The sequence below is a fragment of the Balaenoptera physalus genome (genome assembly GCF_965194825.1).
Source record: "Balaenoptera physalus genome assembly, chromosome: 20".
In the NCBI taxonomy this organism is placed as follows: domain Eukaryota; kingdom Metazoa; phylum Chordata; class Mammalia; order Artiodactyla; family Balaenopteridae; genus Balaenoptera; species Balaenoptera physalus.
This window is the reverse complement of record NC_138901.1, coordinates 15022801-15039821: the sequence shown is the minus strand read 5'-3', so window position 1 is coordinate 15039821 and position 17021 is coordinate 15022801. Positions and strand designations below refer to the sequence as shown.

Genomic DNA, 17021 nt, shown 5'->3' with positions numbered 1-17021 from the left:
CTCCGGGAGCTCACACTCTCATGACGTGGTGGCGGAATCAGATTCCTTTTCAGCAGCCCTGAAAAAGCGACCTCCTCAAACATCTGCGTGAAGACCTCCAGCAGCACTATGCCCTCATTTTTGACCATTCTTTCCCCAAAGGACTGGGGACTTGTGAAGTTACGAATCAGGTCCAAGATTGAGTTTTGACATCAAACCTCTTGCTTGTGATTCCTGAGGAGTCCTAATGCTTCAAGGAAGGTGGAACGAAGTTTCTCCAACGAAACTCCTGGAGAGTCAAACTAAATTGTCTGGGAAGGACAGGAGACTGTTGACGTAGTAAATACAGTTGGCTCATTAGGAAGAAAGCTATGTAGCTGCTGCCAGGCCTCCCCAGGAAAGGAATCTAAATCAGGTCTGTGCATTATACCAGGCGATCCAGTTTTGCTCTGGATCCCATTTCCCACAGTCTGAGGAGAAAGCTCATTTCTTGAATCGTGCAGTTTATTTCAAGAGGGAAGTCTGGCCTTAACAATAGTTCTGTTGAGGTTGCTGCCCTAACGTTGCTGAGAGCCCTGCTGCTGTCCATACAGGGTCTGTCCATACAGGGTCTTTCCATACAGGTTCTGTCCATACAGGGTCTGTCCACACAGGGTCTGTCCACACAGGGTCTGTCCACGCAGGGTCTGTCCATGCAGGGTCTGTCCATACAGGTAGAATTGCATCAAACTGAGCTGCTCTCTGGAGATCTAGAGCTGAGCTTGGGGAGGTCTGAGCATCAGTCCTGTCACTGAGCTTGTCTGGGAGTGATAAGCCTCCTCAGGGGGCAGCCGGAAGAATGTGTTGCTGAGGCACTGACTTTGCCTCACTGAGTAATTTCTGGAACCCTAGCAAGCACTGGTAGTAAGTGTTGCCAAGCTGAAAGTCTGTATATGTGTTTCATATTTCCCTAACATTGTGGATAATTGGTGGCTGCGTTTTCAATAAGCTGGTTGAGGAGAGAGCCAGCACCCCAACAAGGAAACCTTATCCAGAGTATCTCTGGCCCTAGAATCCAGGTGCCCTGGAACCTGGGAATCTCTGCTGGTTTGGCCTCTGTTCCAGAGCCCTTGTAGAGAGCAAGGGGCTGGAGGAGGGCAGCATTGCTCCTTTGCGGAGTAAGCCGTGAGGATGGACACAGGGCAGTGACTGGGCCTCCGGCTCCTAAGCAAGTGCCTGTGACTTGTGTGTGGAGGCTAAATGCTGGGCCCTCACTGTAGGGGCCGTATATGGAATTTCCCTGTCTGAGAGGGCTGAAATCTCACTGGGAGTAAGATTTCTATGAACGACTTCCTATCTATCTAGAGACTGGGCAACACAGCCTCCCAGCACACACACATCCTGGATTCCCTCAGTCAGCAAGCATTAGGTACCAGCCTTTGGGCTGGCATGAGTGCCACGGTGGAGGCACCTGGGAGGCTGAGGGTGGTGCGGGAGCACAGAGCAGGCAGTAACCAGCGGCGCCCAGGACTTTGGGGAAAGGTTTCACTAAAGAGAGGGAACATCAGAGCTGACAAACGAAGGAAGATTTACTGAGCACAGGGACAGATACTCCGGGCACAGAAAAGGGCATCTGCCAGGCACGATCACAGAAGAAGGTGGTGGCTTCTGAGAACCCCAGGTGGTTTGGAATGGTGGGTTTGACGAGAGAAGTGGGCAGAGCCTGCCAGCCTTTCTAAAAGCTGGAAAATGGCAGAGATTATTTCTAACTGGAATGACCTGGGAAATGCATTCTGGGATTTTTAGAGATTATGGAGGATTTCCATAAGCAAGGATGAGGAGAGAGGGCATTTCAGTGATTTGCTGGTGGAGATCCCGCTTATCCTTCAGACTGGCTCGTGTATTGATATTTGGAGAAGTAGAGAAGGCTGGGAAAGAATGCCTGCCTTGGCTGGGGACCCTTGACTGCACGTGGGCTTGTTCGGTGGGCGGTGGGAAGCCACTGGGAACGGTGACCCCTTGTACCCATCTCTATTCTAATGCTTATCACATTGTCTTGTTATTGTATCCCTCTCCCTGTCAAACTGCATTTTTACTCATTTGTTCATTTATTCATTCAAGAAATAATTGCCAGAGTATCTGCTGTGTGCCAGAATCATGGGAAGCAAAACACACAGTTCTGTCCCTATGGCCCTTACACACCTGCGGGAGGTCAGACCTTATGTGTCATGATGTGACCCATCTATAATTACAGGCTGCGACCAGAAGGTGTGTGGTGCTGTGAGCACGTGTAACAGAAGGATGTGACCTGATTTCGGGGCCAGAGAAGCCTTAGGCTGTGACCCAGAGCATGAAGGGGAGTTACTCAAAGGGGATATAGGGAGGAGAGCCCCAGGCGGGAGAGCTACCCATGCAGAGGCCTCATGGCAGAGGGAGTGTGGTGTGTTTGAGAAACAGAAGGAAGCCCTGAGGGCTGGAGAGCTGAGAACAAGGGAAAGGAGGATGGGCTGAGGCTGGGGAGGGAGGCCGAGCCTTGGGGACCGTGATGAAGATTTTGATCCTTACGTTGAAAGCAGTGAAAATCCACCTGAGGATTTTTAAGTGAAAAGGAATGGGTGGCATATTCAGATTTGTATTTTGAAAAGATTGCTCCAGCTGCATACAGTGTGGAGAGCCGATCAAAGAGGGGCACCATGGATCCAAGGGAGAACCGTATTAGCTAATGCAGTGGTCCAGGTGAAAGAAGACAGCAGCGTGGATTAGGCTAGTGAGGGTAGTGGAGAGAGGAAGGAACAGGTGGATTTGAGGCATTTAGAAGGTAAAGCCAACCGAACATGGCATCGTGGTCTGGGGACATGGCGGGGGTGGGCGGTCCCTGAGATCCTTTTAGGATCTGCAAGGTCAAAGCTATTTTCATAATAATACTAAGACATGATTTGGCTCTCACATATATATAGTGGAATTTTCCAGAGGTTACCTGCCTGAGGTAATGTCATTGCTCTATGGCTAATGGAATGTGTACTTGTGTATTATTGTGTTTTAAAATTTTTTGACTCTTATTTCTAATACAATAAATATCAATTGATATAACCCCTATAAATAAAAGCTCTTTGGTGTCCCAAATTTTAGAAGTGGAAAAGGGTTCTAAGTTCAAAAGGTTTACGAACCACTGTGGTATTGGATTGGATTTTCAGGTGTTGAGACAGCAGGATGTAGGTTACTGGTTTGTGGATTTGGATAATTGGCAGTGCCTTCCACCAAGACAGAGACTAGAAGAGAGCCTGGTTTCAGGCACTGAGAAGGGCAGACCTAAAGTTTTAGACAGGTTGAATTGGTATAATTATGAATATTTTGGTATGATTATCGATTCACCAATAAACATATTAGTGTTTTAAAAAAAAAAAGAGACAGTCAAGAGGTGATAGCAGATGGGCAGCTAACTATACAGATCTCTAGCTCAGAGGGGAGAAAACCAGAGGTAGAAGAAACAATTGGAAATTGTCCAGTCGAAGCCATGGGCCCAGATGAGAGTTTCTAAACAGACTACAAAGTGAGATGAGAAGAGGGCCTGGGACTGAGCCTTAGAAATCCGGACAGTGGCCAGTTAGAGGAGGATGAGCCTGCAAAGGACGCAGGAAAGGAGTGACCAGAGGAGTAGGAGGGAAAGTAAGAGAAGGTGGGAAGAAGGCGTTACATGGAACCAGCCAGGTTGGAAAGGACAGACCAAGAGTAAGAGACACAAACTTGTCATTTTCATCCACAAATGTCTGAGTGCTTGCTGTGCTGGTACAGGGTAAGGCCTTCTGGAATAGAAGGAAACAGAAAGAGAGAAGTCAAGGTTTAAGCATGAGGGACTAGGAGAAGTCCTAGCTCTACAAATGGGGTTAAACGAGAAGCCTTAGTGATTCAACCCCCCACCAGCAGGAGGGGGCTCTCTGCCCTCCTCCTCCACCAACATTACTGTACCTGCGCTCCCAGTGCCTGTGAGTGAAAGACTAAGCACGCAGGTCATTCAGCTCCCACTGCAACCTTTTTCAGTAATGAGGAAGTGCAACGAAGCCCACCCCAATTTTAGACAGGTCTCTTTATTCGAGGTTCATCCTTATTTTGAATTGAAATTCTGCCTTCTCTCACTTTACGCATTGACTCTAGTACTGCTCTCTTGAGCAACACAGATAACATCTTTCATATGACAGTTTTTCAGGTATTTGAAACCAGCTATCCTGTTTACCTTTTGTTTTTTCCATCATAATATACGTACCTTGAATTCCAGTTTTTTTTCAAGCCAGTTAGTCTGCTAAAAATAAAATAAAAATATAAATAAATAAATAAATAAAACTTACTAGGGAATGTGTTAACCCAAAAGAGAGACCCCTGTGGGAAGATCTCCAGACAAGGCAAATGGAATTTCCCTACGTGAATTTACCCTTCCTTGTGTCTTTGCCTGTAGAAATTCTATCACCTTTGAAGCTGAGCTCAAGCACTATTTCTTCCATAATGCAGTGGGTAGTGCCCTTAAGCCATCAACTAAAGGACTTGTCCCTGCCACATCTGACTCCCATTTGGTCTGGTGCATCTTAAGTCCTTCGCCTCGGTTCTTATTCCATCTTGCTCCTCGTCCTGCCACCGCGTCCCACAGTGGGGCAAGCCAGATTGCCCCACTAAGGAATGGGTAGCTGATGAGTAGAGGCAATCAGTTCTTTCAAGGGGTTTGGCCATAAAAGAAAAAAAGAGGTGGGCAGAAATAAGGTCAGGATATTTTTTAGGCTAGAGATCTGAGCACATTTATCAAGGGAGGCACAAAGACAGCTGAAAAGGAGATTGAAGGTGGTGAAGAGGGGACCATAGGGGAGCTGACTCCTGCTGGGGGTGAACTGGGGAGTCCAGGCAGAGGGCTTATAGTGCCTTGGTAAGGAGGAGGGCAGCCCTCTTCCTCTGAGAGCAGAGGAGGAAAAACTCAGGCAGAGGAAAAAAAGGAATGTTGAAAGGATGAGATGACTTACAGTGACACCCAGGCAGTAACAAGTTAGAGAGCTATACACAGTGCAAACCTCCAGTCCTGGTACAGATATGCAAGAGTGGAAACCAGGACTGCAGAGGTAGTGACCACATACATGGAAACAAAAAGATCAGCTTCCTTCACTGCACAGGTTTTTTTCTCCTTCTTGCTAAAAATTCTTCTGTGATACTAGATGAGACCAGAAACTGTTTAGTGGTGGTCACAACTTCAAAATAAAATGGAAGTTTTGAAAGTTGAAACACAGGATGTTCTCAAGGTCTTACGAGATGAAAATATTGAGAAGCTCTGTTCTGCACAACCTGGTCCAGTGCGAGGATATTGAAGAAGAAAAAAAGATTTGATTCTTCCCCTCATCAGCTCCCTAAGAGAGAACAAGGTTTAGAGAAAATAGTCGATGGCTGAAAAAAGCTCTCTCTTTGTACTTGCAATGACCTGCACATTAACACTGACCCAAAGCCCTAGAACTAGCTCCCTGTGGAGGCAACTTCCCGACTGCATCAGCTTCCTGACAGGAGTCTCCTATGAGAAGGGCTAGAGTCTGAGAACCTAGCTTTCAGCTTTGAGTCAGAAGACAGAGCAAAAGAATCAACCGTATCCTAGGGTAAGGGTTTTGCTGCCCCAGATCAAGGAGTCAAGCAGAGAGCCAGCAAGCCCTAGAGGAATGCAGACAACTGGCAGCTGAAATCCTTGTTCAGAAGAGAGCCTTCTGAGCACAGGATTACTACTCTGTTCTTTTACTTCCGCTGGTGCTGAGAGGGGGCCCCTTGGTATAAGTGGCCTGATGAGACTAGAGCAAGATCAGGCTGGAATGCCAGGGAAGGGTGGCCCAGAGAAGCTGCCTGCCTTCTGAGACCTAGGATGAGCGGCGTCTTGCGTAGCACTGTGTTCGTGCCGTCTGGCTCACGGTTGTCCCTGCTGGTAAATATGTGAGGATCAGTAGTCTTACAGTTCAGTATCCTGTCCTATTCAGGTCCCTGTCTCACTCGTTCTCAGATGCTGTTGTGTGTCTCATTAGCCCCTAATTTCTGAAATGAAGATAAAAACAAAACTGAAAATGCTCTGGAGCAGTTCTGCCAACTCCTGGTTTTTCCATTCGCTTCCTCTGATAGCCATTGGTTTGGGGAGACTTCCCTTTCCTGCCCCAAGCTGTGGGCCTGTGCACAATAGCCCCTGGCCCATTGCCCATCAGATAACAAGGCTGGCTCTCGGCAGGCAGCAATGTGTATTGGAAAAAGTGAAAGTCTCTGGCTGGAAATAAAAGCTCAGAAAACCTTTGCTGTTTTCCCCCAGCCCCTCCTGGGTCTGTAGTGCTGGCCTCATGTGAGCTAGTCCCATCCCACCTGCAGAACCAGGGGAGAGTTCAGTGGCAGCCGGTGAAGGAGAGAATGGGTGTTGAGGGGCCAGGGATCTTTTGTGCCGGGGAGGTCTCACCCTAGATGCTCCGTGTAACAGAGCGAGGGTAGTTCAGCCTACCTGGGGGTAGTTTGGACCAGTGTGTCGGATATCATCAATACGTAAGAGTTTTTCTTCCTCTCTCATCAGTTCCTCACAAGAGACATTTTTTGTTTGTTGTAGGTCAAATATGTAATACCTTTTCTCTCCAGAATGTATTGGTCAGGGTTCAGTTGCACAGAACAGAATCCACTCGGACTAGTTTCAGGAAGAGGCATTTGGTGCACATTCTGGCTGTAAAATCATGAAGAGTGAGAAACAGACTCTAAGTCTAAAGACACACTGCAGAGCTCCTCTTCCTTCTGTAATGAGGAAGCCACCAGATCCAGAAGCACAGGGCGCCTCTGCTCTGTCCACACACCACTTACACAGGGATACCTGCACCTGTGTCTTGACATCAGGAAAACTAGAGATCAGGTGTGGGGCCTCTGCTAGTGCTGCAGCAGAAAAACCAAGGCTTCCAGGACTGTGCCCAGGAACAGCAGGAAGCCGTCCAGATCTCACACAAGTGTGTCTGACTGGCTGAACCGAAAGGAGGTCTTAGAATAGCTTTTAGCTGATTAACTTCTGAAGTGCTGGAAGGCACACTAGAAGGGTAGAATGGCTCTTGAGTCTATCTAACCCATTATATCTGCTACACAGAGTGAAGGGAACGAATGGAATTCTACTGAGTTCCTACCACGTATATGTGTACCTGTGCTACCACATTTCATTTATAATTTCCAAAAACGGTTATGAGGTAGATAGTTGTTCCCATTTTTGAAATGAGGAAATTTAGATGAGAGTTTAAATCATTCAGCTAATAAGTGAAAGCCTGATTTGAACCTCTGTTTATCTAATTTTCAAGCCTAGGCTTTTCTTACTATACTTTGCTCACCTTTTTAGGTCGCTTCTGCTGCTGACAAATGTTGCCAGCATAGGGATTGGATTTCCATAGAACCTGTGGGCTACTAGAATGTTTTCCAAAGCCGGAAGTGGGAAGTAGGCACTGGGCTAATGTTTGTAAGCCATGTGTTAAAAAAGTGCTCTGTGCTTTGGGGCATGCTAGGGCTTAAGAAAACTATCTTTTTTTTCATGGTTACACTGGCATTTTGTGCTACAGTGGCAAGGGAAATGGCCAGCTGCATGGATCTTTGACATCTGGCCCTCTGAAAAATGGAGTAGCTTTCTTGTTCGATTTCCCCTTACCTCCATCTTGTCATTGCCTTCGAGCCCTCTGTCGGCCAGATGGCATCTTGCATCCAACTCACAAGTGGTCACTGACAGAACAACTCTGAATTTGAGCTGCATGAGACATGGCACTGTGTTGCCCTTGTGCTGTCAAGAAACCCCCATATTTGCCTCCCTCCTGCTCCTTGCAGAAAGGCTGTCACATTTCCCCATGGGTGGGATCCCGGTGGGATCGCCCCCCCTGTTTGGATTGCTTATGGGGAACGTATGAGCAGCATGGCTGCCCCTTTTGGAAGTAAACTGTGGTCTCAAAATTGCCGTGGCTGAAATATACTGGGAGTCACAAGGCCTGTTTTCTAGATGCAGCACCACCCTTAAGACACTACGTGACTTTGGGCTTTGGCTTCCCCTTCTGCACACTGTGGATGATAATAATGCACCTCCGCTGTAGGAGTGTTGTGAGAATTAAAGACAAGGTAACAGAGTATAAAAGAGAAAAGAAGGACTTCCCTGGCGGTCTAATGGTTAAGACTGTGCTTCCACTGCAGGGGCGAGGGTTTGATCCCTGGTCGGGGAACTAAGACCCCGCATGCTGTGCAGGTGGCCAGGGGGTTGTGGGGGGGGCGGAGAGAGAAAAGAAAAATTGCCTTGGCTGATTTCATTGCTCTGTTAGTTCATAACATCCCTAAATTTATACTCTGAGCAGCATCAGTTTCTGCCAGGGCTTAGAAAACGTGGACAAACAGACTCTTTCCTCCATGGGCTGTTTGAGATCATTTGAAAGGCATGGTTCAGGTACCTCCTTATCTCAGAATTGGTAACCTCTACCCTGTGAGTGAGGTGTTGCAAGTGGAAATCCAGCATAATTCTATGCCTGTTTTTAGAGCAGTTTGGTTTCTGGCCTCTGCCCTCGAGTCAAGTGGGGAAGCCAGACTACCAAGAGCCTCAGGTTAGCCTTCCCACCCGAGATCATGTCAGTGGTTCTTGGAGAGAGTATGGGTTGATGCCTCCAACAAGAGATTGGAGCACCAAGTGCTCTTGGTGGTGAATTCATTAACGTAGCATCCGTACAAACCGCGTGATCCTTGTATTCTGAACGACGGACTTCGTGTAGAAGAATGAAGGAGTCAGTTTCTTGAAGGACATTGAAAATAATAGTTTAAAACATTTTAAAGCCTATCTTTCAAAGAGCAACCCTACCCACCATTCTTTAACTTTTCTCTTAAGTATTTTTCTTCCTTCTTGGGGTCCTTGGATTAGGGGGGGCAGCTGCCTGGCTCAGGAAATTTCCTTGAACCTCAGCACTTTGTTAGGCCCTCCCTCTCCTCCAGGATGTTCAAAGAGCCAAACCAGCTCTCCACCACCAAGCAGATGCTTGGTCTGAGCTGGCCCCAGGTCTGCTCCTCTCAGGCTGCAGGTCCTGGCTCTGCACTCAAAGGTCATGTTTCTGTGCTCTAGGCTCCCAGAACCCTGGCCGAAGCTCGCCTCCCCCTGGCTACGTGCCTGAGCGGCAGCAGCGGATTGCCAGACAGGGGTCCTACACCAGCATCAACAGCGAGGGGGAGTTCATCCCAGAGACCAGCGAGCAGTGCGTGAGTATAGTCTGGGGATGGGGGTTTGGGGGCTGGGGTGTGTCTTGGGACGTGTCGGACCAAGCTTAGCAGGGGGAGTTCTCAGTGGGCATGGTGTGGAGGTGAGGGACTTGAGTCCTATCCAGTAGCTTTTTTGTAAACCAGGCCTGCCCAAATATGAATTTTTCCTTTCTAGGGGCCAAATATCAATTCCTACCAAAGACAGAATCTAAGCTACCTAGCCTCCTTGGTGCTGGATGTGCATTTGGCAGATTTTTCCTCTTCCGTGGTCCTCTCACTGGTCTCCCTGCAGAACGCCCCTCCGCTGTTTGTATACTTCCTTACAACGACCTGTCATTTCAGCAGAGTTTTAACATGTGACCAGTCCTAAACAGACAGATTTTGTTTTTCATTTCAACCAGATTTTAGTTTTGATATTTCTTAATGAAAGGTAACGAGTATACCAGTCCAAAGTAGGACTGGCTCCTTTGGGTGGACTTTTATGATAGTAGACAGCTGTATTAGTTATCTATTGCTAAATAAAACAACAACAAACTTAGCAGCTTAAAACAGCAGACATTTATTATTTTACAGTTTCCTTGGGTCCAGAATCCAGGCATGACTTAGCTGGGTTCCCCACTCAGGGTCACACAAGGCTGCACTCAGGTGTCAGCCAGGCTGCATTTCTTTCTGAAGCGTGGGGTTCCCTTCCAGGTTCACATGGTTGTTGGCAGAATTCAGTTTCTTGTGGTTGTAGCACTGTGGTCCCTGTTTTCTTGCTGGCTGTCGGCCAGGGGCCACTCTGAGCTCCTAGAAGCCACTTGCAGTTCCTTGCCATGTGGCCCTCTCAAAATATGGTAGCTTCTTCAAGGCCAGCAGAAGAATCTCTTGCTCTAGTCTGCAAAGATGAAGTCTCGGGCTTCCCTGGTGGCGCAGTGGTTAAGAATCCGCCTGCCAATGCCGGGGACTTGGGTTTGAGCCCTGGTCCGGGAAGATCCCACATGCCACGGAGCAGCTAAGCCCGTGCGCCACAACTCCTGAGCCTGCGCTCTAAAGCCCGGGAGCCACAACTACTGAAGCCCACACGCCTAGAGCCCATGCTCCGCAACAAGAGAAGCCACCGCAGTGAGAAGCCCACACACTGCAACAAAAGGGTAGCCCCCACTCACTGCAACTAGAGAAAGCCCGCACGCAGCAACGAAAATCCAATGCAGCCAAAAATAAATAAGTAAAATAAATAAATTAAAAAAAAAAAAGATGAAGTCTCATATAATGTAACACAATTATGGGAATGAATATCCCATCCTCTTTGCCATAGTCTATTGACTAGAAGCAAATTACAAGTTCTGCCTATACTCAAGGGTCGGGGGCTATGCAAGGCTTTGACTTACTGGGATGGGGTGGAGTGGGGACATCCTAGGGTGCGTCTACCACAATGGCTTACCCATTTTAATGGCTAGCTTTTTTAACTTGTGGCCCACTTGATGAAAATGGCACTTTGGCTTAGTGAATTCAGCAAGAATGAGATCTCTGGCTTCATTCTGAAGTTTTTTCAGTGAGCTTTGATTGCAAGAAAAAGATCTGTCTTACAAACTTTTGGGATTTGATCTTGAAAGGGGAAATTTCTTAAGGGTAAAAGCATCCAGTAGAAGGCCAGCACCATCACATGGGGGATTTTACCAAAAAAACCTGATTCTTATAACTTCTTTTTCCTAAAACTGATTCTTACAACTTTTCTTTCCCCTCAGTAGCTAATCTCTGTATAGCATTGTTCAAACTATATAGGCTATGAGAAGCATTTTTACACTGCCTCTTCTCTCTTCTACAGTCCTGCCTTCCAGATAAATTTAGGTTTAGAACAGTGACCTAGAGTGCTTTTAGTTGCAGAGTCCCTTCTTGGATATCTTACTGACTATCCTTTCCATTTTCTCTAACCAGAGTGCTTCCGTACATCAGCTGTACTAGGGGTGACTTTGCTAATGAGTTTGATTGCCTTTGCTCTCTATCCCTCTCCATGGTCCTATATGCTGGTCCTTTTACTTCTTTACCTGCCTGGCCCTGGAAGGCATGGGAGTATTAGACTTGTAGTGAGGATAGACTTTTAGAAACAGGCCAAGGAAGGTGGCAGCAGGAGAATGCATAGGTCCTTCCCCAGTGCCTGCCTCTTTAGCTAAAGAGAATTGCTGCTGCTAATGGACCATTCAAGATAAATCCACTTAACAGAGACCAAAACAGCATAGTATATAGTGAAAGAATATCCAACTGGGACTTTCTTGAAAAATGAAACTAAGATAACTTTATTTTGTTTTTTCTTTAATCAGATTTGAGTAATAATAGTTGCATCTATTTGCTAATTTTTAGAATGAACAAAGCATGATTCAAGCTAATTTTTTTTGGCTTAATTTTTCTAACAAAAATTTTACTAGCACAACATAACTTCCTTCACTTCCTCTTTGACTTCGGCAGCACTGTCCTAAAGAGGCTCCTTTTTTTTTTTACAGAAGCCTTCACGGGGTTCAGTGTATTTTCCAAAGGCCTCTCTTGAACCTTTGGTATTCTTCCTCCTTCATCACACCCGTCATGTTGTTATACTTGCTCATTCTCTCTTCTTCTGTTATCTGATCTAACTTTGCCAAATATGCACTTTATGGTTTGGGAGCAATTCTTTCCCGTGTTGGTTCTATCCTCTTGGGGAAATCCTATATCCTTAGCAAGATTTTGGGGATTTTACTTTGCAATTAATTTGCCTTGATTGGCAATTAAAAAAAATCATATATGACAATATATGAGTGACAATATAGGTGAGATGGACTCCAGCATTAAATGGGAAGAGAGAACCTATTTTATGAAAGTTGTTCATGAATTTTCATAGTTCTGATCCTCTGCTTCCCTATGTAATGTTTAACTTTGGATCTCAGATAATAAATTCTCTGATAGTGAATACCCCCCATAGGCAAAATAAAGGGGAGATTAGTTGGAGAAAAAGCTAATCTGAAGGCTTTTTGTTACTGCATTTGACCAAGGGCCAGAGAAACATTTTAACTTACATAGATACTTACTGGCTCTGCATGAGGACCAGGAACTGGGAAATTTTTGTTCTGTGTCAGCTGTGTACTAACTAGTTTCATGACTTCAGACAATTCTCCTAACCTTTCTAGACCTGCAGTGGCTTGTCTGTGAAATGAGGGCAATACCATTATAAATTGTAAATTATAAATTGTGGCGTGTAAACAGAAGCATTGTGGTCCCACCCAAATGCAATGGAAGCCTCTGCAGGGTAGGACCATCTCCAGCACCAGGCTCCAGCGCTCACAAGCCAAGAAAATGCCAACAAGAGCAGCAGCGTCTCTGCTCTGCTCTCCTGGCAGAGCTCCTTGGGATGCCAGCCAGGCATTTTTCTCACTCCTGGAAACTTGCCTTTCAGACTGCGGGGGAGGATGGTACCTTCCTAACCATTCTTCCCACTGCCCTGGCGGAGAAAGGGCACTTTCATATTTTGGAAAAGAAAAAGGACCATTTGCTGGCCTTGGCAGGGATTGGGGCTGGGGTTCTATTGTATGACTTGCCTTGCAGATGCTGGATCCCCTGAGCAGTGCTGAAAATTCCTTGTCAGGAAGCTGCCAGTCCTTGGACAGGTCCGCAGACAGGTATGAGACTGCGGCTGGTTCGGGGGTTAGTGCATAGGCACTTTTGGAACTGATGAGCTGAGGAAATAGAGTCAGCTAGTTTGTGTGTCCCTGAACTACACACTGGTCTGCAGGCCCATGGTTAAAACGTCACGCTTCTGGGAAAGAAAGCTCTCGCTAGCATTCCTAGCCCTCTCCTTAATTTTCCAAACAGGGAGAATGTTATGTTTGTATAATTAGATGAATGTAATAGGTTGTAATAGCAGCTCACATGTATTAAATGCTTGCTCTGTTGTTCCAAGCACTTTACATGTTTTGACTTCCCACATAACACATGCTGCCCTTGTACCCTTAGCCTCATTGCTGAGATCTGGACGACCTTCAATGCTTGGGGGACAAAACTGAATTATCACCTTTGGGTTTACTTTCTTTTTTTTTCTCCAAGTCTTTCTGGTGGAATAAGAAACTGGGATATAAAAACCAGAAAACAAGATACTCAGACTGCCTAGCTTACCACACTGCATGCTTGGTGTGTAATCTCGTTCTTACACTTTGGGAGGGAACAAGCCTCATCCTTTACACACCACATGGTTCTGTGGAGCTGGTTTGCCCGTCAGTGGGGGTGTTTGGAGGTGGCTTTGGCATTGATGTAGGCAGTCTCTCTCCTTGACCTTACTATGCCCAAGAGCACGTTTTGACCACGTCCGGCTGGGCTTAGGACTGTGGTCAGAGGCTAAGGAACAGTTCTGGGGATTTTCTTTTCTTTGTGTAACTGACGAATTGCTCACGTGGGTCATCACCCTGTGACCGTGGCCAGATCTGTACCGTGTGAGCGTGGTCTCCCCTCTCGGTATCATAGAACAGTCACAGTTGCTTGTTGGCATCCAATCTGCAGCCTTATTTTAGGCTTGCTTTCCAACCAAAAGAGTAAGAAGGCACAGGTGAAAGTGCCAGAGTTGCTGCTGCAAACTGAGGGCTCTGCCAGGACAGGAACTGACTCTGGCTTTGAACTCTCTTCTAAGCTTTGTGGCCACGCTGGCGGGGGAGGGGAGCTGTGGGACAGGACCACAGAAGGTCTAGCAGTTGGGAAGTAGGGGACAGCCCCTGCATCACTGCCTTGAGAGTGTCTGACCTATGACCTTTTCAAAAGGCACTCTCACATGAGGGAAAGAACCGTTCAGGTGGATGCTGGGAAAGATAATTCACTTGATTCTTGAATTTTTCCTCTGTCCCTCCGAATGCTTTGTTTTCTTCTCCTTGGGAGTCAGACTCAGTGACCTGGACTTTACTTCCTTGAGGGCCAGCGTAACCTAAGGTCAGAGCTTTCATCTTCCCTTCATGGGATCTGGAGCCATATAGACCCAGCTCCACCAAATACTAGTTGAATAGTTTTGGACAAGCCCTTTAACCTTTCTATTCCTCAGTTTTCCACGTCTCTAAAATGGGACGGTGGTGATTAGTCTGAAAGGAAGATGCTGTTGCTGTCTTTATTACTGCGCTGGGCAAGGGACTTTGTGCAGCTCTTTCCCTGTCACCAAGGTGGGAGGAAAGGGTAAGATAAAGCACTGTGCAGCCAGGGTGGAGGTCGGTAGCACTGGAGGGCTTCATTATTCAGGGTCCCGTCAGATGTGGGCCTCAGACTAGTGAAGAGAGAGTAGTAGGCTGAGAAAAGGGCTGTTTCTCTCCAACTCTGCTTCCTACCATGTAATGACGTGTGTGGGAAGGAGCTAGGAGAAGCAGTCTGTCTGAGTATCCTGCCTTCTGCCCTGCTGAGCTGCTTTGGAGGTACCCTGAAGTCTACTTTGTGATTCATTTTGTTTTTCTAGCCCATCCTTCCGGAAATCACGAATGTCCCGAGCCCAGAGCTTCCCAGACAACAGACAGGAGTTCTCGGGTGAGTTCTCCAGAGCCTGGGTGAGCACTGCGGGGTGTCCGGGTGGGGCTGCAGGCAGTCTGCTTTTGACGGCTGAGTTGGGAAGAGAAGCCAGGGCTGTATTTTAATTCTCGGGCTTGCTGCTCTGAGGTCTCGGGTGACCTAGAGGCTTAAATGGATCACTAACATTGGCCTGTCGAGAAGCCAGTGATTCCTCTCTCCTACTCAGATCGGGAAACTCAGCTCTATGACAAAGGGGTCAAAGGTGGAACCTACCCCCGGCGCTACCACGTGTCCGTGCACCACAAGGACTACAATGACGGTGAGTGCGCCTCCACCCTGCCCCCTGCTGGCCACCTCAGAAGGGACGTGGTTAAAGCTCCTCCAGGAAAAGCCACTGGAGCGGGTGGCCCAGGCACTCCAGGCCCCATGTTTCCTTTATTCCTGAGGAACTGTGCCCAGGCTTGAGGCAGTAGAGTCAGGGTTAAAAAAAAAAAAGAAAAAGAGGGAGGCTGGTATTTGTAGACTGATGCTGCCTCTGGGAACTCTGTCCTTTGTCTGAGTGCACAGCGTGCTCCAGGGCGCCAGCTCTCCAACGCCCTCTTCTGCCTCACGCAGCAAACGGAATGGAGCTTCCTCAGAGGTTTAGGATTAGGATGCCAAGGAAAATAGATCAGCCGTGGATTGGCCCTGCAAGTGATGTAGGACATAGGGGCCAGCCCTATGCTTTCGCTTTGGCTAGGTTTCCCTAAACCATCTGGCTGCTTGCTAATTCCTGCTTTTGTCCTGATTCTCAGGATGCTTGAGACATTAGCCATTCTGGCACGAGTCAGGTGAGAGGGCAGATAGGTTCTGGAGAGCTCACCCGACTGGAGCTGCTGTTATGGCCCGGTTTGCACATTCAGCCTGTGGCCAGGGGTCTGACTTGCTCTATTCTGGCCCCTGCAACCCTTCAGGCAGAAGAACATTTCCCCGAATACGGCGTCATCAAGGCAACCTGTTCACCCTGGTGCCCTCCAGCCGCTCCCTGAGCACAAATGGCGAGAACATGGGCCTGGCAGTGCAGTACCTGGACCCCCGAGGGCGCCTGCGGAGTGCGGACAGTGAGAACGCCCTCTCTGTGCAGGAGAGGAACGTGCCAACCAAGTGTGAGGAGTGGGCCCTGGCCAGGTGGAGGCTGCCCAGGGGATGCTCAGACCAGCTGCAGGGCGGGAGGCCAGCAGGTCCACCGGGGCTGTTGGCAGTGGCAGCTCTGGCCCATCCGCACCCAGTGGAAGAGCCCGAGGGTGGGCAGCAGATCCCCCGGACCTTAGTCTTCACTCCACTGTTGTGTGACAAGCCACTTCTCTCTGGCCTTTAGTTTTTCCATGTTTAAACTGAAGAGCAGTCTCCTTAATCCCTGACATAATGAGATATTTGGGGGCCTTGGAAGTATGAAGGTATTTAATCAATTCGGATGAACATTTAACCACTATTTTAGCCAATCCTCTGCTTCTCAGGCCTTGGGCCTTAAGGTCTGAGTGACCAGGGCACTGAGCCTGTTCCAGATGGGTGTGGAGATGCTATGCTGAGAGATGTGATGATGCCGGGTGAGGGGGCAGCTCGGGCCTCTGTAGGATGAGGCAGGATATCGGTAACTAAGTGCACGAACTCTGATGCTCTTTCCTTCTGTTCTCCTGTAGCTCCCAGTGCCCCCATCAATTGGCGCCGGGGGAAGCTCCTGGGCCAGGGTGCCTTTGGCAGGGTCTATTTGTGCTATGATGTGGACACAGGACGAGAACTTGCTTCCAAGCAGGTCCAGTTTGACCCAGACAGTCCAGAGACAAGCAAGGTACTGCCTTCCCCATGGTCTGACTTCCAATTCCTCCCTCTCAAGAAAATACCTGTCTTGTTGCACAAATTGCTCGAGATGCTACAGGTTGCTTCTCCCATCATTCTTCCTCCCAAGCTCCCTTGCTGTTGACCCTGGCCCAGGGGAGAGATTGGGTATGAAGAACTGAGTTGGTGCCAAAGTACCAAGCAGCCCAAACTGGGAGGTGATGGCCAGTGCTACAAAGAGCAGTACCTGCCCCACCCTCACCAGACATGCCTCTCTCTCCCAGCTCTCAGACCAGGAAGGAGCCTGTCTTTGGAGCTTAGCTTTGGATGTGACCTTCATTCCAGTTGGAGTGGACAAATACAGCGGTTATCTAAACTGCTTAGTTGCACCCACAAACCCGTCTCCCACCCCACTGTCTGCTGTCTTCCAGCATGGGAGTGCCACCATCCCAAGGCTTAGCCAGCATTGTGGACAAGGGCCAAACAGTTGAGAGAGTCCCCCCTTTTCTCCAGCTGAAGTTCCCAAGGCAGGC

The 17021-nt window shown here is 48.0% G+C and overlaps 1 protein-coding gene across 3 annotated transcripts in view; it reads left to right on the top strand.

Moving 5' to 3' along the window:
- MAP3K3 (mitogen-activated protein kinase kinase kinase 3) overlaps positions 1-17021 on the top strand; it is a 61574-nt gene that overhangs the window by 39228 nt on the left and 5325 nt on the right. For all 3 annotated transcript variants that reach the window (XM_082443138.1, XM_082443137.1, XM_082443139.1), the window contains 6 exons: positions 9059-9192; positions 12745-12818; positions 14624-14691; positions 14900-14992; positions 15627-15818; positions 16353-16501. In XM_082443138.1, coding sequence (XP_082299264.1) covers positions 9059-9192; positions 12745-12818; positions 14624-14691; positions 14900-14992; positions 15627-15818; positions 16353-16501 — 710 coding nt within the window. The remainder of the gene's footprint in view (positions 1-9058; positions 9193-12744; positions 12819-14623; positions 14692-14899; positions 14993-15626; positions 15819-16352; positions 16502-17021) is intronic.